General features: G+C 39.2%; 3 protein-coding genes across 6 annotated transcripts; 2 read left to right on the forward strand and 1 right to left on the reverse strand.

Moving 5' to 3' along the window:
• Positions 1-702: 702 nt before the first annotated feature.
• On the forward strand, positions 703-8,807 carry gmcl1 (germ cell-less, spermatogenesis associated). Of its 2 annotated transcripts, none has more exons than XM_060895743.1 (15): positions 703-976; positions 1,473-1,649; positions 2,148-2,271; positions 3,073-3,169; positions 3,277-3,374; positions 4,208-4,320; positions 4,403-4,468; positions 4,553-4,637; positions 4,740-4,830; positions 5,118-5,258; positions 5,404-5,473; positions 5,793-5,868; positions 5,986-6,131; positions 7,785-7,872; positions 8,020-8,807. In XM_060895743.1, coding segments are annotated over exons 1-15 (1,509 nt in total). In that variant the 5' UTR covers positions 703-974; the 3' UTR covers positions 8,155-8,807. The 2 variants fall into 2 exon arrangements, with proteins under 2 accessions (XP_060751726.1, XP_060751727.1); XM_060895744.1 differs by having other exon boundaries at positions 703-927.
• Positions 8,808-9,152: 345 nt separating this feature from the next.
• fam136a (family with sequence similarity 136 member A) lies at positions 9,153-12,659 on the reverse strand. The gene is made up of 4 exons (XM_060895746.1): positions 12,546-12,659; positions 12,255-12,428; positions 10,479-10,619; positions 9,153-9,888 (listed from the first exon to the last, which is right to left on the reverse strand). Exons 2-4 carry the CDS (start codon positions 12,339-12,341, stop codon positions 9,700-9,702), a joined length of 417 nt encoding a protein of 138 aa, XP_060751729.1. The 5' UTR covers positions 12,342-12,428; positions 12,546-12,659; the 3' UTR covers positions 9,153-9,699.
• A 165-nt stretch (positions 12,660-12,824) lies between these two features.
• Positions 12,825-17,128, forward strand: pcyox1 (prenylcysteine oxidase 1). Of its 3 annotated transcripts, none has more exons than XM_060895740.1 (7): positions 12,825-12,957; positions 13,605-13,749; positions 14,068-14,274; positions 15,282-15,456; positions 15,650-15,861; positions 15,987-16,139; positions 16,268-17,128. In XM_060895740.1, the coding sequence occupies exons 2-7, from the start codon at positions 13,638-13,640 to the stop codon at positions 16,936-16,938; spliced, it is 1,530 nt and encodes a 509-aa protein (XP_060751723.1). In that variant the 5' UTR covers positions 12,825-12,957; positions 13,605-13,637; the 3' UTR covers positions 16,939-17,128. The 3 variants fall into 3 exon arrangements, with proteins under 3 accessions (XP_060751723.1, XP_060751722.1, XP_060751725.1); XM_060895739.1 differs by having other exon boundaries at positions 12,845-12,999; XM_060895742.1 differs by having other exon boundaries at positions 12,851-12,987.
• Positions 17,129-20,737: the final 3,609 nt, after the last annotated feature.

Below are 20,737 nucleotides of genomic sequence, written 5' to 3' on the forward strand. Positions count from 1 at the left end.
AAAATAATACGTTTGCGTTTAGACACGTTTTTTCTCAGATTACAAACTGCTGTTAAATGGCCGTCGTAGTCTTTGGTTGCTACGGAACCGTAAAAGACTTTTAATTTGTCCAGTCCTGAAGTAGGGCTCGAGGACAAGCTATCCAATCACAGAGCAAGAGGCGAGATTGTCTGTGAATACGGGTGGGTTTAACCGCACAGACGGACGTTGGTCGATTGTAAACAGATAGCCTTATTGGCTGGTGAAAAGCCACGCCTACGAAATACCGTTGGTGTTTCAGTAGTGCCTCCTGTTGGTTAAAACGGATAATGACAATTGAGTTTAAGTTTTTTTTTAAACGCATTCATATTAAAACATACAAAGAACACAACATATGTAATCGATATAAACATTTCTAGTGTAAATTTTATTAAGGCCACACTTACTTCACAAATTTTTACTAGATATTAAAACAGAAGAAAAAAAAACTTAGGGCTGTTTGGTTCCAGATATTTTGGTAATTGATTCAAGGAGTCGGCATCGATTAACAAAATTAACACAGATTGACATTTAAGCATATTGTTTAAAACAAGTTAATATTAGTATATACAGCACGAATATTAAATAAAAAAAACATTTGTACTGTAAATCAAAGCGTTTCGTCTCCAGGCCGCCAGGTGGCAGCACACAGTTAGTATTTCTTCACTAGACATAAGAGTGGAACTGTTGTGTTTGTTGGTGTTTGGTTGGTTCAGTATTCCCGACGTTTATGTTTTCTAGAGATGTAGACAGCAGTGTAGAAGGATTATTCTAAACAAACTGGACTGTTACCGAATTGCTAAATGTGTAATTTGTTGTAAATAAGTGTCAGTCTGCAGTGTAGCTTTGTGCTGAGGACATTTCAGCCTGATTAGCATCGTGCTGTTTCTTCCTCCAGTTGATTTCCAGGTGAGACAGAAACTTAAATTCTGTTTCATTACAACAAAAGTGTTCATATGTAAGTTATTTACGTTCTCTTTGTATTCCGTATGCTTTTGTTGGGTCACTAAAGAGTTCATCTCTATATGGTTGCTGTAAATAAATAAATGTGTTTGAAGGTATTTTAAAGTTAGCACACATGTATAGGGCAATTTAAAAAATACTAACAAGTATCAGCAGTTAATTGCTGATATTCGTGCAAGTGTTGTTTCTGTTTAAAAAAAAAAAAAAGAATGAATTCAGGCTTCAGCTAAGAAACGTTTTATTTTGCATATTTAGATGTGCTGATTTGCATGTGTAAAAATCAAACGAAAACGTGGGAGTTTAATTGTCTATTTATATAATAGAACGAATAATTTACTGAGTGTTTTCACACTCAGGAAAGACATTTACAGCGTGTCTGTGTGTCTGTCTGTGTGTCTGTCTGTCTGTGTGTCTGTCTGTCTGTGTGTCTGTCTGTCTGTGTGTCTGTCTGTCTGTGTGTCTGTCTGTGTGTCTGTCTGTCTGTGGTAAAGGATGGGGTCACTCGGGAGTCGTTTCCAAGCTTCTCCCCACCGCCTCAGTGAGACGCCACAGCCTCACTGTGCAGGGAACACACACATCTGTGAGTGCAAGAAGAGGAAACGGAGCTCACACTGTGAGTGTGACAGTGAACCAGAGGAAGAGGACAGTCTGCTGGACACACCGTGCAGGTCTCTCACTCACTCACTCACTCACTGACTCACTCTCTCTCTCACACACACACACACTCACTCTCACACACACACACACACTCTCACTCACTCACTCACTCACAACCATACACATATACTCACACACACTCACTCACAAACATGTACTCTCTCACACACACACACACTCACTCACAAACATATACTCTCTCACACACACACACTAGTTTCTATACAGTTAATTGCAAAAGTTTGTACATCCTTAAATGCTTTTACTGCATTGGGTCTCACAGATTTTTGCTTCATTGTTAATAATTAAAGGTATGTTTTATTAGTGATATATTACAGTACAAAATGACAGATAGATACATAGGTAGTTAGATGTATGGATAGACTTTATTAAAATACACAGTGTTACGACTCTAACTATAATAACGCTGTTGGATGTTATTCCTCACACGTGCTGTAATGATTTCATTTCATTACTTGTGTAACAATGTTTAAACTGCACTGTAACAGGAAGAAGCTAAAGAGCACGTCCAAGTACATTTATCAGACGCTGTTCCTTAACGGCGAGAACAGCGACATCCGAATCTGTGCGCTCGGCCAAGAGTGGAACCTACACAAAGTTTACCTGTGTCAGGTACAGTGCATACTTCACTTCTTACTAATTTGATGACAATAGCGCTGTTGAATTCACTCTGATTGGTCAGGAACTGTTGATTCATTCTCTATACCAGCAGCTCTGACCGTAGTACAGCCACAGAACAGGGTTTATATGATTCGTCGTTGTTTTCGTATTTGCAGTGACTTGTATGATGGAGACTTCATATAAACAGATAAAAAATACAGCTTTTCTGTGAGAAAATGTTTATTTATTTGTGCCATAAAGATGGAGAAAGAGAAGTGAGGCTGTTTAACACTGCTATAACATGGTTTAATGTTTTTTTTTTTTTTAAACTTTGTATGTATCTATAAACGGATAAAAAGTTTGCACTATTTGAGATTTGGTGTTTGTGTATAAATTCCAGCAGTGTATCATCATCATTTCTTAGGAGATGAAGAAGAAGCAGCATGTGCTCTTTACCACATCATATACACTCTAGTGTCTTCACTGTCATTGTTAGTGGCCACACCGAGTCACTCCGTACTTGCATGAAGTTCAACTGTTATCATTGGTCACGGCTGCAAGTCACAGGAAGATCGCGACTGTGTTTAAAGTTGAATCTCAGTCGATTCAGATAATATTCTGCTCAGGATCAGGTCCAGTTAAATTGCTGACCAATCAGGAGAAGCCACATGTCCACATGTTATATCAGAAAACACCGTGCTAAAATGTTCACCATATGAAAATGTAATTTGGTGCATGTCTTCTTTTTTTTTTCCTCTTCCCTGTCGTGACATGAATATTCCTAATCGCACATCCGTCTTGTTCTTCGTGCAGTCTGGATACTTCTCCAGCATGTTCAGTGGCTCCTGGAAGGAATCCAACATGATGGTCATCCAGTTGGAGATCCCAGATCAGAATATCGACACAGAAGGTGAGACGAGGTGAAGAGGGGAAAACGCTACACACAGTCATCTTTCTGCTGGGAGAAAGCTAAATAAGGGTGTGTGTGTGTGTGTGTGTGTGTGTGTGTGTGTGTAGCTCTTCAGGTGGTGTTTGGCTCCCTCTACAGAGACGACGTTCTGATCAAACCCAGTCGAGTTGTCAGTATCCTGGCTGCTGCCTGCATGCTCCAGCTGGTCAGTGTGTTTTTATTGTGACAAGAAGCTACGTTTTCATACATGTAAAAAATAAACACAACCATTCTCTCACCTGCACTGAATTTGGTCACCCTTTTTGCATCAAACAAAATATGTTTTGAACAAATTTTCATACACATTGTACACTGTAGTGCACACACACACACTTTTACACCAAATCATCCAATCAGAGAGTGTCTGGTGAGGTGGTTTTAATCCACATCCACGTGAACACCTTTGAAAAAAGAATGTGAATTTTTCTCTTTCTTCTCCCCGTCCATTTTTGTAGACGCAAGCTGCTGCAGCCACAAGGCACAAACTGAGCTGTATGACGACGCTGCAGAAATGGCATCTGGTCTAAAGATTTGAACAAAAAATAGAAAATGAACACTTGATGTAATGCAGGAAATAAATTTACCCTTTTTTTTTTTTTTTTTTTTTTTTATACACCCGTCACTGTATTTCTGGTCTGGGATTTTTATGGAACGTTTTTAAGCCCTAAACGCACATCAGCCACTGATTTTTGTCCCTTTTTATTCGTTTAATTGTGTACCATGTAACAACAAACTAAAATAAACTAGAAGCGAAAACTATCCAAAAGTATGACGCTCACTCGGAAAATTGATCAACGGATGTGAAAACACTGATCTTATTTTTCTCCAAGCAGGAACAATATAAAATAATATAATACACAGTTTGTGTAGATCATCAGTTTCTTGTAAAAGCTTTTATTTGTTCAGATCTAGACAAATCAGGCCATTGTGCTATGACCTCATTCACAATCTGTAATTAGTTCTGCATGATGGTGTGTGTGTGTGCGCGTGCGCATGCAGGATGGACTTATCCAGCAGTGTGGTGAAACCATGAAGGAGAACATTAGCGTGAAGACAGTGTGTGGCTTCTATGCCGCTGCTAACATGTACGGCCTGGACTCTGTATCGAAGAAGTCAGTCTTTTTCTTTTTTCCATTACGAGTCACTTCTTTTTCCTCCCTTATGCCTTATGATCCCAGTGTTTGTGTATTCCAGGTGTTTGGAGTGGCTTCTCAATAACCTCATGACCCATCAAAACGTGGAGCTGATGAAGGAGCTCGGGTATCTGCCCTTCTCGGTCATTTACACACAGCGACCTTGTTAAATATTCGACATGCATACATGTATTTATTTTTTTAATTGAAGGGTTGAAATCATCGAGCAGCTGATCCAGTCGTCAGATCTGTTTGTCATGCAAGTCGAGATGGATGTGTACACCGCTCTGAAGAAGGTTAATCTGTCCTGATATTAAAACAAGCTGTCAAACGATCAATCTTGTCAATCATATACGTATTAATGAATCTTTTTTTTTTTTGTTTTTGTGATGGTGCAGTGGATGTTCCTGCAGCTCAACCCATCATGGGACGGTCCCATCAAACAGCTTCTGGTCGATGCAGACACATGGCTCTGTAAAAGAAGAAGCGGTGTGTATGCGTCACTGATTTCCCAGCCAACTGATTTATTTTTCAAAATATTTTTCATTACATTGGCTCCCCCTGCTGGTCAGGTCTTATTAAAACATTAAATCTCATAAAGGAAGAAATTATTTAGCACCGTATGTATGTTCGTTATAATGACGTAACTTTCCAATTAAAATGTACTATTAAATATCCAGTGCTTACAAAGTAGCCGAGCAACAGTTTCACTTTGTTATTTATATATTTTTGTGTCTGCGATCGGTTTATGTCTGACCGCGTGGCTTCTCCTACAGAGCTGGGAGAGGATGAGCCGTTCCTGTGCACAGAGCAGGGCTCGCCTTTCACCCCCGTCTTCAGACACATCCGCCTGCAATACATCATCAACGACCTGGCCTCGGCCCGCATCCTCGAGAGGGACAACATCATTCCGCCCGGTAAGATTCTTCCACCATAATCTCATCTTACTGCACATCTTAAAGGAGCAGGTTAGTGAAAAAAAAACTTTAATGTTGAAACTGAATCTTAGTGTTTTTGTAATTAATTGATGTGACTCTCCTGACACTCTCTGCTCTTTTTAAGACTGGTTGTCCAGGATATACAAGCAGCAGTGGTTCACCATGCTTCGAACAGAGCATGACAATGACAATGGGTGAGTGGGAGCAGACCCCAAATCACACACCATTCAGAGTCGAGCACAAGCTACGGTAGACTACGTAGAGACCACGTAGACAACCTAGAGGCGTGTTTCAGTATTTAGTCCAGCAGCACTTCTGTTTCAAATGCTATAATCGCGTGTTAATTGAGACTAGCTTGAAGCTCAAGTTTCACAAAATAAAACCGATTAGTAAGAAAATTTGTTGACAAAAACAACCTTTTAAAAATATTCCATGTTTCTAATTTACGGCAAGGCAGACATCCGTTATCTTAAGGTCTTATTAGTGTTTTCTTTGTGTCTCTGAATGATTTAGACCCCAAGAGGCCAATAAGGATGAATTTGAGAAGAACAGCATGCGCTGCGGTCGAAAGCTGAACAAAGATGGAGATGTAAGTGTACTTGTTATTATTATTATTATTATTATTATTATTATTATTATTATTATTATGTAATTTTACAGCAGCATTAAGAGTTGAAACGAGGTAATGTGAGAATCTCATCCTCAGTACTGCTGGAGATGGACAGGATTTAATTACGGGTTTGACCTGCTGGTCACCTACACTAACCGCTTCATCGTGTTCAAAAGGAACACCCTCAGTCAGCCATGCGGGGGCGCCGTCAGCCTACAGCCACGGCGACACCTTGCTTTCAGGTAAGAAGCCTGAATAATAACAAAGATATTGTTATTGCGATTGTTGCTTTTTTACTTTTCATTGACATACCTGTGATTCTAACGTGTGCCAATATTTATGAGAAAAGGTTTCTCCACCAGCAGATAAAGGCATAATAACGTTTGGTCATCTGTTATGTGGCTAATATGCTGTTAACTGGACAAATTCACACCTGATCAATTTCTCCTCGGAACAATTCTGTTGCACATCAATCATCCATCAAGGGATTTTTGGATTAATTTTGAAGGTTCGCAAAAAGTTCTGAGCGTATTTGTTAGCAATGGGGCAGTTGGACTGTAACATTCTAAATAGCCTCCATCAGCAAATCATTTGACAGTGGAAACCTTAGGCTGTTTTAGGGCTGGGCGATAAAACGATAATGATATGTATCGCGATAGACACGTGATTGATAGCAATAAAAAATGTGCTCGATAAAACTTTCGATATTTTTTTATTCGTCGGAAGAAAACAGAGGCTGCGAAGCAAGTTTGGTTGCATTAACAAAGGCACTCGCTCTCTGGTAACCTAGCAACTTGGGGAGTGACACTCTAACAGCCAATCATGTAACAATATTTGGTTGCGCCATATAGTTGTCTCGTGCTGGATTCCTCTTCAGTAACCGGCAACTGATAAGCCGAAAATGAGCCGCGGCGAGCGGGGAAATTTTAAATAAAAGGAAAAGTCAGCGCGCCAGTAGGGCAGTTTTTTTGGATATTATAACTAGGGCTGAAACGATTCCTCGAGTAACTCGATTACAAAAATTATTCGAGGCAAATTCCTCTGCCTCGAAGCCTCTTTTAATTCATTTTAAAGCTCACGTCACATTTCTTGTGCAATTAGTGTGTGTGTGTGTGTGTGAGTGACAACGTGCTTACGTAAAAGCCGACTTTTATATTCTGATTAATATATACATGCTTAAAGCACTCGGGGTGAAACCATGCATGGCCTCTAGGTCCAAGTTCCTGTCCATGTTTTTGCCTGTTAATTACCACAAAGCATTCCAAATTAGATAGTAAAGGTTTATGTTATGCCTGAGCTGTAGATTTAGAATCTTTTAGTTCTGAAAGTTAACTTGCATGACTTAAAGGCAGTATTTTTGTATTATTAGGGGTCAATCCCCGAAGGGGCGTAAACACCTATTGTTATCGTTAGTCGTCTTCTTCTTCTTCTTCTTCTTAATAATAATAATAATAATAATAATAATAATAATAATAATAATATTATTCCTCTTCAGCCATTGAAGTCAATGGCAGCCCATAGAACCGTACGTAGGAAAGTTATGTAATTTGGCACACATGTAGAGGCCAGTCTTAGAAGTTACTATAGCAACTTTGGTGTGTCTAGCTCAAACTCTCTAGCGCCACCAACAGTCCAAATATCCAATTATGTTCATGTTCATAACTGCTGACTCGTAAGGCCTAGAGACAAAATTCTCAAAATTCTCAACTGCCCCTGAGAAACAGAAGTGTGCTTGGACCCCTATAATTGCTGCGTGTGGCTATATTTGTATTGCCATGTACTGAATTTTGTGGTTTTGTTTTTTCTTTACAGCTCTTAAGTCACCCTTCAGTTCATTGTTATTTCTGCTCTCTCTCTCTCTCTCTCTCTCTCTCTCTCTCTATCTCTCTGGACAGGTTGCGGCTCGCATCATTCGACAGCTGTGGCAAACTGATCTGCAGCCGATCTACATGCTACCAGCTGCTCACTCTGGAGAAAGATCAGGTTTGTCTCACACACACACACACATCCATTAAAACAATCACACACTTTATATGATAGCATTCTTATTCAAGTGATTTCTAACAAGAAAGTGAAATATTGTGAACTAACGTTGACTTTGTGTGTGTGTGTGTGTGTGTGTGTGTGTAGGAGTACGTGGTGATGAACCTGGACAGCCGTCTCCTGTCTTTCCCGCTCTACGTCTGCTGTAATTTCCTGTACACTTCCCCCGCCCCCGAGCGCCGAGCCGACGAATCAGAAAGCAGCTCCCGCAGCAAGTCGTGACTTTCCGGCCAATAAGCTTCATGGTCTTGTGACATCATCACTTCCTACCACTCACTCACTTTTTGCCATCAGTTTTCTATACCTTGTTATTTTTACATTTTTTTAAAAAAAAAAAAAAGTCTATACTGATTATTTTACTGTTTTATTTTACTTTTATATTTATTTCAGAAATTTTTTTTATGAGTTTAGTACAATTAAACCCAAGAGAATCCACGTCCACGGTGAGCACCTTAGTTTTACTCCTCCTGTTGTTTTGTATGAGTTTTGTACGAAGTTAACTGTTATAATCTTGTGTCCGTTCATACTGTACACGAGTCTGATTTTGCCAGGCATTCCTATTTATTCAGCTGTTTTGTACTGTTTAAAGAAAACTGGTGCTTTTTTATATAAATACTGGTCGCTTTTTCTTCCAGTGCAGCTCTCAATTCACATTACACAGACAAATGGCCATTTCATATTTTCTGTAATTATATTATTGTGACTGTGTACACATGATGATGATGATGATGATGATGATGATGATGAGTGGGTCTTGGTTAAATGTAGAAGACGTGCATTATGGGATAATATGACATCATCGTTCAGGCATGAGGATATAATCATCGCTGGCTGGTGAGAGCCTATTCTCAAAAAATAAAATGATGGAAAAACTACCTCTTTGTATCAGTTTTTTTCATCTCTGGTTGTATTTGCTGTTTTAACCACGAACCGAATGAAAGAAAATACTTATTTTTTGTGTGTGTGTCCATAGAGGGGTACAGGCTCGAGGACGGCTAAATAAAAAAAAGGATGCTAATTTTCTTCATAAACTTGTTTGTATTGATAAATGCCAGGTTTCATGACACAGCTGGTTTAATTTCAGCCAAAAACTACATAAAAGGCAAATCTCAGCTGTCAATAGACTTAATAACACAGTTCCTCCTTTTATAGAGCTCTATTCCTTTACTTGAACAGCTCATATTATTTGTTATCATATTATTACAGATCGAGATCAAATCCTTTCTTAAAAGTTTCATAAAATTTATTGTTTGTGATTCAAAGCTGTTTTATTGAGATTTAACTCTGTTAGTGTCCTTATAGGGAAGTTTACACAAACTCAAGGACAAACAAAATACAAATGTTTTTCCATTTTTCCTGGATTTTCATGAACACCACATTAATTTCTTACGTGAACAACTGACTAATAAATCTGTTTAAAAGACAAAATTACATGTGATCAGATTTCTGCTTTCTATTTCAGAACTTTGTTTTTAAGCTTAAAATTGAACAGTTGTTTGGATCAATTGTGTCATTATTCTTAATATTTCAGAAAAAAAATGTAATTTCATTCAAAATATTTCAGGTACCTTTAAGTTTGATTTTTCATTAGTCAACAAAGTCAAACAACCAGTTTGTTTAACGTCACAATAATTGTTTTTATTGTCCGTACAAAAACGTGCGGTTGAGGCGGTAACGCTGATGATGTCCAACATAAAGCTCTGGCTTTCAGTTGAATGTGTGATCCTTCACATATTCATCACTGATAGTGATTTAACAGCTGACTGCTCACTGTGGTATAGACTCCAGGTTCTGCTTCAGTCTGTGTGTCATGCTGGGCAGCAGGTTGAGGTGATCGTCCACACAGCTGCCTACACACTTATCCATAAGAGCACGCACAGCTGGATCCTTCGCCCCCGAGTCAAACAGGTCTTTGGCTTTATCGTTGCAGTGCATAGTACATCGTGTCAGACGATCCTGAAAGACAGACAACACATTAAAAAAAAAACTCAGCAGTAATGACCAAACACACAATGTTAATGATATTGTATTTTAATGTATTCCATAAGTATGTATATCTGGGTATAATTTTTAACTGAAGATGAGGGGATTAGCCTCGGAGACTATGACTCACCAACAGTTGCATTATTATTACCTCACCAACATTTTTCTTAATTGTTTTTGTCCCGAAATGCATCAATGCTTGTGAGATAAAATGTGGTCATTTTGTGCTATAAGCTGCACAGTGACCCCTTTGCTGTGCTGAGAATCTCCATGAACTGCATTTAAATCCTGGATCATACATCTTTGAGTGTGACCGGACAAGTACGTTTAGTTTCTCCTACATCTGAAGTCTTCTGTTGGCTTTTAATCCATCAATGCATCAATGTTAATTCCTTAAAGATTAGGAGCTTTTTAGATTATTATGAAATATCTGTTTCTTTTGAACTATCACAGGTCTCTACGAATAAAGTAGGACGTCACTAAACAAAATCACTTTCATTTCACCTCAACATTACAGTGTGACAAATAAAAGCCTCAGCATGGACACACTGGTGTGCACTTACCTGAAACTTTTCCAGCTCACTAGTGACAAGTCCCTGCGCTTTAGCCAGAGGTGTGTGACAGCGCTCTATACACTCATGAACCTGACTCATAGAGGCAGTTTTGCGCTCGCAGCATTCTGCACTGCACCGGAACATCCGGCCCTGAAAGTCACACGTAAGCAGGTTTGACAATACGTTCAGGATAATATAATTATTACACGTTAGTTGTATGTGTATGCAAGGTGTAACTATGAGGCCCTGTTTTTGGAGTTTGATGGATAAAAATAATATACAGCTAGTGCTATAAATTGATCTTTTGGAACACAAAACCTATTAATCTTCAAATGCTCAACTCTGATTAGCCTGCATTACAAATTTTGGAGGTCTTGTAAAACTGTGATTGGAAGTATGTTGAAAACATAAATGTTATATCTAAATGCTTGGATATTCCATACGTAAGGAAGATGAATGCTTCCTGGGTGATTTAATGTCCAAAATTTTGCCATGCGTCTCTTTTACTTCACATGCAGGCAGCAAAGTCGATCAAACTTTTAAACGGATAAAACTTTGGATTTTTTTTTTCAAGTGTAAAATCTAAATCTGATCAGTTGCTATTCTTTACATGCTGATAGAATGTTATTGCCAAATGTAAATAGGATGATTATGATTATAATGATTATGATGATGATGATGATGATGAAGAAGATTATGATGATGGTGGTGATGATGATTATGAAGATTATGATGATGGTGGTGATAATGATTATGAATATTATGATGATGATGAGTGATGACTGTAATGATGTTTGTTCTGCTGGATTACAGCACACTGGGACTGTATCTCAGTGTATATTAATCACACTAGGTGAGTGGTGATGATGATGATGATGATGATGGTACAGTGGGACTGTATCTCAGTGTATATTAATCACACTAGGTGAGTGGTGATGATGATGATGATGATGATGGTACAGTGGGACTGTATCTCAGTGTATATTAATCACACCAGGTGAGTGATGATGATACAGTGGGACTGTATGACAGTGTATATTAATCACACCAGGTGAGTGATGATGATGATGATGGTGGTACAGTGGGACTGTATCTAAGTGTATATTAATCACACCAGGTGAGTGATGATGATGATGGTACAGTGGGACTGTATCTAAGTGTATATTAATCACACCAGGTGAGTGATGATGATGATGATGATGGTACACTGGGACTGTATCTCAGTGTATATTAATTACACCAGGTGAGTGGTGATGATGATGATGATGGTACAGTGGGACTGTATCTCAGTGTATATTAATTACACCAGGTGAGTGATGATGATGATGATGATGATGATGGTACAGTGGGACTGTATCTCAGTGTATATTAATTACACCAGGTGAGTGATGATGATGATGGTACACTGGGACTGTATGTCAGTGTATATTAATCACACCAGGTGAGTGGTGATGATGATGATGATGATGATGGTACAGTGGGACTGTATCTCAGTGTATATTAATTACACCAGGTGAGTGATGATGATGATGATGATGATGGTACAGTGGGACTGTATCTCAGTGTATATTAATTACACCAGGTGAGTGATGATGATGATGATGATGATGATGATGGTACAGTGGGACTGTATGTCAGTGTATATTAATTACACCAGGTGAGTGATGATGATGATGATGATGATGATGATGATGGTACAGTGGGACTGTATGTCAGTGTATATTAATCACACCAGGTGAGTGATGATGATGATGATGGTACAGTAGGACTGTATCCTGATGTTACCTGCATGGTCCTAATGTGATCCCTCTCCAGGTTTTGCACCATCTCCTCCACCGCATTCTGCATTCGTCCCTGATGCGCCTCGGCCATTATTCTCTATTTATAACTTTATAAACTACTGAATTAAACCGAAGATCTGCTGAAATAAACACTAATCAGTCCTGATGTGTCGCTAAGCTAAAAACAGAAACAAACAACAAACAACACAATGTAGTATTTACCGCATCGCACAAAATCCTATTCGATAAAATCGTTTTTTTTTTTAAATTATTGATAAATATCCTGTAAGGTCACCTCTTAGTCCATGCCGCTTCCGGGTGTCTAAACACGTTACTTCCGCCCTTTGCTTTCTTCTTCTTCGTCTATTCATTTCAGCTTGTATTTAGCGCATTTTCGCCCCCAAGTGGACTGGAGCACCGAAAACTCGTATAGAGTCTGTGTTGTTTATTTTGTAGGGAGGAAAAACGCTTCGAACCTACCAACTGCACAGCGATTGGTTGTTCAGTTGTCATACTATGAAAAACAAGCCAGTCGTATTGTTAAAATTCGACACGAGCCAATCCTAGAGCAGGAGAGGCGGGCTTTTCGGAATACGGGTGGGAAAAGATAACTTCCAAGTTAGACAACTAGCTAACTCGTTTTTCTGTCTACAATTATCATCGGTTTTAATCAGTTTTCGCTGGAAGCGGTTAATATCTGATTGCAAGTAAAGACAATCTTTTTTTCTGCTTTAGAGGTATATATTTGGGTAAGTTAGTTTAGCTAGCTAACTAAGTTGTTATGCTAGTTTACTGTAACTTTGGGGTAACAGGCTGAGATTTGATGTGTTATTATACTATAGAGGGAGATACAGATTCTATATCACACACTTTTTAATTTGAGCTGTAGAATGACATCGAAAGCAGATTTAATTTACTGTGTAAAGTTACAGTTTATTAGTTAATGCTGTGTATTTATATGTAATTATTAGAATACATTAAGTTTAAATTTACACTTATCCAGAGCTGTGACCTTTGAGATGGAAAGGTCTGGACTGCTGATATAGATAAGATGTGTGTGTGTGTGTGTGTGTGTGTGTGTGTGTGTGTGTGTGTGTGTGTGTGTGTGTGTGTGTGTGTGTCTCTGTCTCTGTCTCTGTCTCTGTGCGTTTGTGTGTGCTTGTGTGTGTGTGTGTGTGTGTGTGTGTGTATGTATGTATGTATGTATGTGTGTGTGTGTGTGTGTTTGTTTGTGTATGTATGTGTGTATGTGTGAGTGTCTGTTTTCCTTCAGGAGTCATTTCATCACTCAGTCCAGGAGTTCACATATTAGCTCCTTTTTATTAACATGCTTTTCTCCTTTTTTCCTTCTCAGATGTCTGTACCTGTGAAGGTCTAAACCCTCATCATGTCTGTGAGAACTCTTTCATTCAAGGCTCTTCTGTTCCTCGCATTGTATCAGGTTGGATACCGAGGTCTTGCTTCTGCCCCTGATCTACGGGAACCGCCGAAGAAAATTGGTAGGTATCTTTTTCCTGTTTAATCATGTAGATGCTGGTTCTGCATTTCAGCTTCTCTTTCTTCTGCTTACTGCACTTTATGACACATCATGAGTCTCACTCAAAGTTCATGTTTGTTGTTTGACATCCGCTTCTGGAGATAGAAGGCGAGTATAGTGGGAGTTTATACTCCCAGAAAGCTTTTGTGTCAAAAAAGAAGAACTGTATCCAGCTGTTTCTTTTGTGTTGTGCAAGTTGACTTGTGACACTACAGAGATATGTTCACTGATGATATACTGATTACATTTACTGACTGTGTCCTTGTTTTATTGCTTTCAGCCATCGTTGGAGCTGGAATCGGAGGAACAGCAGCAGCGTATTTTCTCAGGCAGGAGTTTGGACCTGGCGTCAAGATTGACGTGTACGAAGCAGGCACCGTTGGAGGACGCCTTGCTACAGAGAACATCGAGGGCCAGGATTATGAAACGGGAGGCTCCATAATACACCCACTTAATTTGCATATGAAGCACTTTGTGGATAGACTAGGCGAGTTTTGTTTCTTTTATCATCTTCTAACTTATTCATACACGCTTTTGTGTGGTGGCCTTGGAAAACCTTTCACATGGTAAACAGCAGTCTTTAAGCGTTTCATTTCAACTGCAATGCAGAAGCATAGCGGACATTTCCCAAGTCAGGATCCCATTCCAGCATGAACTGATTAGGTTTTCCAAAAACGTGAAAAAATGACCTTCAGTGTTTGAGGAAATCAAATGCAACAGGCAAGCTTTTAGATGTCTTTCCAGTTTGTTAACGTTACCTTAACCTTGTGGAACCTTAACCTTGGATCCTAGGCGATGTTAAAAAGAAAATCAAGACATTCTCTATATATAGTGCGATATCTAGAAGAACAAGTTGGTGGACCTGAAATAGATTTGAGATTGTAACCAGCTGTGGAGATTTATTTAAACATGGTCATGTTCTGAAAGGGTTTTTTCTTCAATAGCTTCCTTCCTGTTTGTTGTACAGAGATGGTTCTCACACCTTCATCATGAATCATGTTCAGTTTTGCAGTAGGTTCATCTGTGTGTCTGTCCAATCATCTCTGTGTGTGTTTGCATGTCACATGACATGACAAGAACAAGTGTTTAGGATTTCTGTTGAATTTTAATGTTAACCAGCAGATGAATTGACTAGATTTTGGAAAAGACCACAGCAGGGTCAGATGTCTGAAGTTATTTTTCTTCAGTAGCTTTCTTCATGCGTCCATGTCGGCTTGATTTCGACTTATATTTTAGCCTGAGCAATGTCCTACAGGTTTACCCAGACTACCACCCAAAAAAAGATTTTTCCTTTAAATACAATGTGATATATCAGCGTACACATTATTACATCTGCTTCTTTTTATATCAATAAATACAAACTTTTTAAACCGGACTGATTCAACTGCAAAAAAGTAAAATGACATTTAATAATTAGCACTGATCATGAGAGTTTTTGTGCAGCTTCTGTTTCTTCCAACTCCAACTCTATCTCTGTTTCTGTTTGTCTGTCAGGTCTGTCAGTCCGTACTGAAGTCCCTTCGAAAATGGCCATCTTTGACGGGACGGAGCTGATGTTTGAGGAGAGCGATTGGTTCATTGTGAACTTCCTCCGCATGCTGTGGCGCTACGGCTTCAACGCTCTGCGCATGCACATGTATGTGGAGGGACTTCTGGACAAGTTTATGAGGTGAATCCTTGTCATCTGTAATATAAAGTGCACTCTATATAGTGCGTGCTGCGCTGGGTGAAGATGAACTGATTGTGTATGAATACATGATTTTTTGTGCTTGTTGGTACTGATTATGATATTTATCAGGTTAGTTGTACTGTAGGAGGATGAATTATTTTTTTAACGCAACCGTCTCGTCTCGTCTCGACAGGATTTATCAGTACCAGCAGTTCAGCTACTCATTCTCGAGCGTTGATCGACTGCTGCACGCGATGGGCGGAGACGAGTTTCTCGCTCTGCTCAACCAGACGCTGGAGGAAAGCATGCTGGCTAATAGCTTCTCTCAGACCTTTATCAACGAAATCGTCACCCCGATATCACGTGTTAATTACGGCCAGAGCGTTCGCCTGCACGCCTTCGCTGGTACTCTAGATGAGGATTAGTCTCCTTAAGTATTGCTGTAGCTGTTTCTGTATGAAATGAGAACCTTAAAGCTAAACATTAAACGTTACTATTGTGCAGTAATTACCCACAGTTCTCTTTGGCAGGTTTTGTGGCCCTGGCTGGCGCTGAGTCTGGCCTCTGGGCTGTGGATGGAGGTAATAAGCGAGTCTGCTCTGGGCTTCTGTATCACAGCAAAGCTGAACTCATTTCAGCTCATGTGACCAACATCGCTATCAAAACGAGGCCCTTTAAAAGCGGTACAGAAATTAGAAATTAAATGTCTGCTTAATTTTGTCCTTAAACTTTTGCACATACTTATTTATACAGAATAGTATAATCACCCTGATTTCTGTCTCTTGTCGTTCCTCTTTGCTTCTACAATCAGGCACCATCACAAACTTTTATGAAGTGAACTACGTCAGTGAATCAGGCCCCGCCCACAGCCTTTACGACATTGTGGTTTTGGCCACGCCTCTCCACCTGGGTCTGTCTGATATCACTTTCTCAGGATTCTCTCCTGCCCTGCCCTCACACTTTCCTGGACGCTACCACCAGACAGTGAGTACGCTAGTCCTTGGGCGTCTCAACGTCTCCTACCTGGACTCCAGATGGAAACCGAGCGAGTTTTTCTTCTCTGATGTTTTTACAACAGATAACGAGAAACTGGGCATTTCCAGCATGAGCTCCCTGGACCCTGTTCACATCACGCCAGGCTATTCGCGCCCTCCGGCCAGCCAGACTACAGTGTGGAAGGTTTTTTCTCCTGAGCCCCTGACCGAGAAGCAGCTGAGGACGCTGTTTGTCTCACGAGAGCATGTGGTAGAGAAGCGCTGGCTGGCGTATCCGTTCTACAAAGCACCAGAGCGACAACCTCCACCTTTCATCCTTCATCAAAACCTCTACTACCTCAGCCCCATCGAGTGGGTAGCATCAGCGATGGAGATGAGCGCTCTCTCAGCACGAAACATAGCACTGCTTGCTTACCATCAGTGGCATGGACACACGATGAAGGTGGATCAGGAAGGGCTGCACGCCCGCCTCCGGGGGGAGCTGTAGAGACGCAAGAGGCGCTTTTAACGAGGACAATCAAGAAATTTACAATCCACTGGCTGTTCAAGTGTGTGTGTGTGTGTGTGGTGTGTTTTTAATTTTAGGAAAAAGATGATGCTCCAAGCATCCAAGGAGGCTTTCCATCCTCATTTCTTTTTGGGTGTTTTTCAAGAAAGTTGAATTGTAAGAACAAATTTTTAATTTTTCCCCAATACTAGAGATTATAGCTATTAAGACATTTGGCATCAGAAGGTACAGATGCTAAGGCTTGTGAATTAAGTTGCTCTGAAACTATCCAAGCTAAAGCTACAGGAACAGTTTTACCAAATGAGCCTAAACCTTTCCCTTCTACAACTAAAGCAATCTATAACTATAAGTATGTGCTCAAACCTGTACCATCATGATTGTGCACAAAGTTCTATGAAGACATGGTGTGTTAAGGTTGGAGCGAAGCCTGATGTAAGTGAAGGTTCATTGTGCCTTTCTTTGACACTGGACTGGGATCCTGCAGGTGCAATAAAACTGTGAATGACATCTTTTTACTTTTCTGTAGACGTGAGCAAGCAGATCAAACAAGTTCGTCAACACGGACATGTGGAACAACGTGCTGCATTTACAGCATCCTGAGTAAACCCGGGTTTATTACGTGACTCATTTGTTTATATTTTGGTAACCAGATTTGTTAGGAAATATCAGTCATGTATAAACAAAATGAGTAAATGATGTGGGCGAGACTGAAAATGACACATTCACAATTTTAAACTGGAGTGATTTATTCTGTGAGTTGTTTTCTGATGCTTTATGCCCACTTCAGGTTTAAATCCTGGTTATAGATATGAATATTTGCAGCACTCTACAGATAGTGATTATCATTTGTGGTTCATCTCAGTCAGCTCTCCTTATATTGTGTACAGTCTTTGGGGCTCTAGTGAGGATCCTGCGCTTTTTCTCTGTTTTTCTGACCTTTAGGTGCATTAATGCTCCATTTTGAGCAGTTATTGAACATTATTAAGCAGTGTTGAGAGAATTCAACGTGAAGTTGTGAAGAACAAACCGAGCTTCTACTGGCGCTTCATCTAATGTAACTTTACCTTTAGAACTCATCGAAGAAAGGCGAGTCTTCTTAACAAAACAAAGTGGATGACATACTGATTACTCCCTTTAGTACCTTACTAAATTTGGCTGTTCACTGAACCAGTTAACCTTCAGAATCACAACACTGTCTGGATAAACTGTATAATGTTTCTATGGTAACAGATAAAATGAGTTGTTATGATGTAAAATGATTACAGAAACAAATTTTTTTGTGTTGATTTTTTTCCTTTCCATTTGTTTATCTTTAATGAGCTTTAAATCCATTACATCCTAAATGTCCTCTAATTAAAGGTATATAAGTGAGATTGTAAATGCAATGTAATTTTTTTCCTCCAAGAGCACGACTACTGCTTTAGAATGATTCATTTTTAAATGAAAGGAAGCTAAAATAAATAAATAACAACTAAATGTTAAAATCCTGCAAAAACTACTTTATTTGAGTGTACAGACATTCCTACACCGTTTATGTTTGTAGCAGGTTTGTATTCTTGCACAACAAATCGGTCATAATTTCATTTATTTGATGTCACAGTTGTTTTTTCACTGAACTAAAATGAAATGTTTTAAACTTTCTGTAACACACTGTTTCAGTATAAAACTTTTTGTTTTTGTGTGATTTGTACTAAAAGACGCTTTAAATAAAAAGTTTTCTTAGGGTTGAGAAAACAAGATGTCGACTAAAATGGTTCTTTGTTTACATTCAGTAAAAACGTGATTTAAACGTTAATAGTGTATGAGAGACTTTATTTAACTGAGTTTAAGGACAGATGATGTATGACTCTGTTAGTTTAATAACACCTTCCTGCCCCCTTGCTCATTGTGGAGGTGTTCAGGTCCCTACATGAAGTGCGTTCAGAAAAAATCTCAAGAAATTCAATGTCCTACAGGAGAATTATTTGGTTTCTTTAACTTCAGGGTGAGTTTCCGAGCGTGGCCACTCGCTTAATAGCTAAAAGTGTGATTGTGCCTCAATGTTCCTCTAAACTCATTCTGCTAGATGTCTATTACACCACTTAGGGTCTATAATGTTATTATATTTGCACATGACACAACAGGGAAGCTATTTCCATATATTCAGATTCTCTGATTATATTACATTCCTGTATGAATGTAATGCATGCTGATGGTGGTGGATTTTAACACCCCAGATGTATAAAATTGTACCGTGGGTAAATTCACAAAAACAAACATAAAGCTTATCTGAGCATCGTATTGTCTCATGAATGTTTGCTTTATGTACAGTTACTTAATGCTTAACAATCATGTCAGCTTATTAACCTTTAAATGAAACTATAAGGCACATTTTATTTTTAATTAGAAATATTTGCCCCGACCATGTCTAACACTCTTGGTGATCTTTTTCTTTTTTTTTTTTTTTACACGTCAGGTCCAACAACATCAGTGAAACAACACTCCTCCGACTTCTCCATCCACTTCAGGTCAGTATTGATCATTTATCATTTAGAAGTGTTTAGTTATTCACTACAGAAAGGAAAGGACCATCCGTTTTGGCAGTGCGCCTACCAAAACATCCCCTCTCTCCAAGCGCACACCAGTCTCCGGGCCGCACCACAGCGAGACATCTGACCAGGACAATGGAGCTCGTTCAGCGCTGAGATAAAGCCACTCTGTGCTTGTGGCAGGTTGAGCATGATGCACCGTCTGTTCACACTGAGCATGTGATGCCCAGCGGTGCTATAATTACCCCGACTGAGCCATCCACACATCTAACACCAACTGAGATCATCACCATCATCCTTCAGCTTATCCTGAACAAAACCATTCCAAGATGAGAGCCGCTGGTCCTGTGCTTCTGTTAGTGGCGCTCGTCGGATGCCAAAGTGGTAAGAGACTCACTGATCCACATTATCTGTGCAGCTTAATTCATGATTAATAAGATTATGAGAATAGAAAATAAACGTAATTTATTTAGTATTTAAACGATTCAAGTTTCAGTTTTTTTGGCATGTCCATAAAGAAAGCTTTGAGCTTCTATGTATGATGAAAATGTTTGTGCTGCAGTTTACAACCTCTGACAAAGACACAGTGCAAAAATGTACAAGTAAAGTCTTACTCAAAATAAATAAATAAAGAAAGAAAAAAACATTTGGAGGTTGTGCTGCGGTACGAAAATAATCATGACATCAGTTGAAGTTACTGTTTAACTCTAACAGCACATCCTGAAGTGTTATATTCCTCTTATACAACAGCAATTTTCCAATGATTATAATTGTTTGTTTGTTTGTTTGTTTATCAATTGATTGGTACATGTTGTGGAATGTTGATCATTTGAATTACATCAGCTATAAACGGTCATCTCTCTCTCACTCACTCACTCTTTCTCTCTCTCTCTCTCTCTCTCTCTCTCTCTCTCTCACTCTTTCTCTCTCTCTCTCTCTCTCTCTCTCTCTCTCTCTCTCTCTCTCTCTCTCTCTCGATGTCTCTCTCTCTTTCTCTCTCTAATGATACAGTTTTATTGACATTGAAAAACTTGAAACTTGAAAAAAAATAAATAAAAATAAAACATAAAACATAAACATAAAGAAAAAACTTCACCACACCTTTTTTTATAAGAGCCCATTTATGTGAAGCATCCACCATCCATCATCCACCATCCGTCCCTGTGTGAGTCCTTGCTATGGACACAATAACTTATGTGATTTGCATCTACACTATTTAATGCTAATTTAATTTCAAGTTGAAATTAATT

This window comes from Tachysurus vachellii, chromosome 20, assembly GCF_030014155.1.
Source record: "Tachysurus vachellii isolate PV-2020 chromosome 20, HZAU_Pvac_v1, whole genome shotgun sequence".
Classification (NCBI taxonomy): domain Eukaryota; kingdom Metazoa; phylum Chordata; class Actinopteri; order Siluriformes; family Bagridae; genus Tachysurus; species Tachysurus vachellii.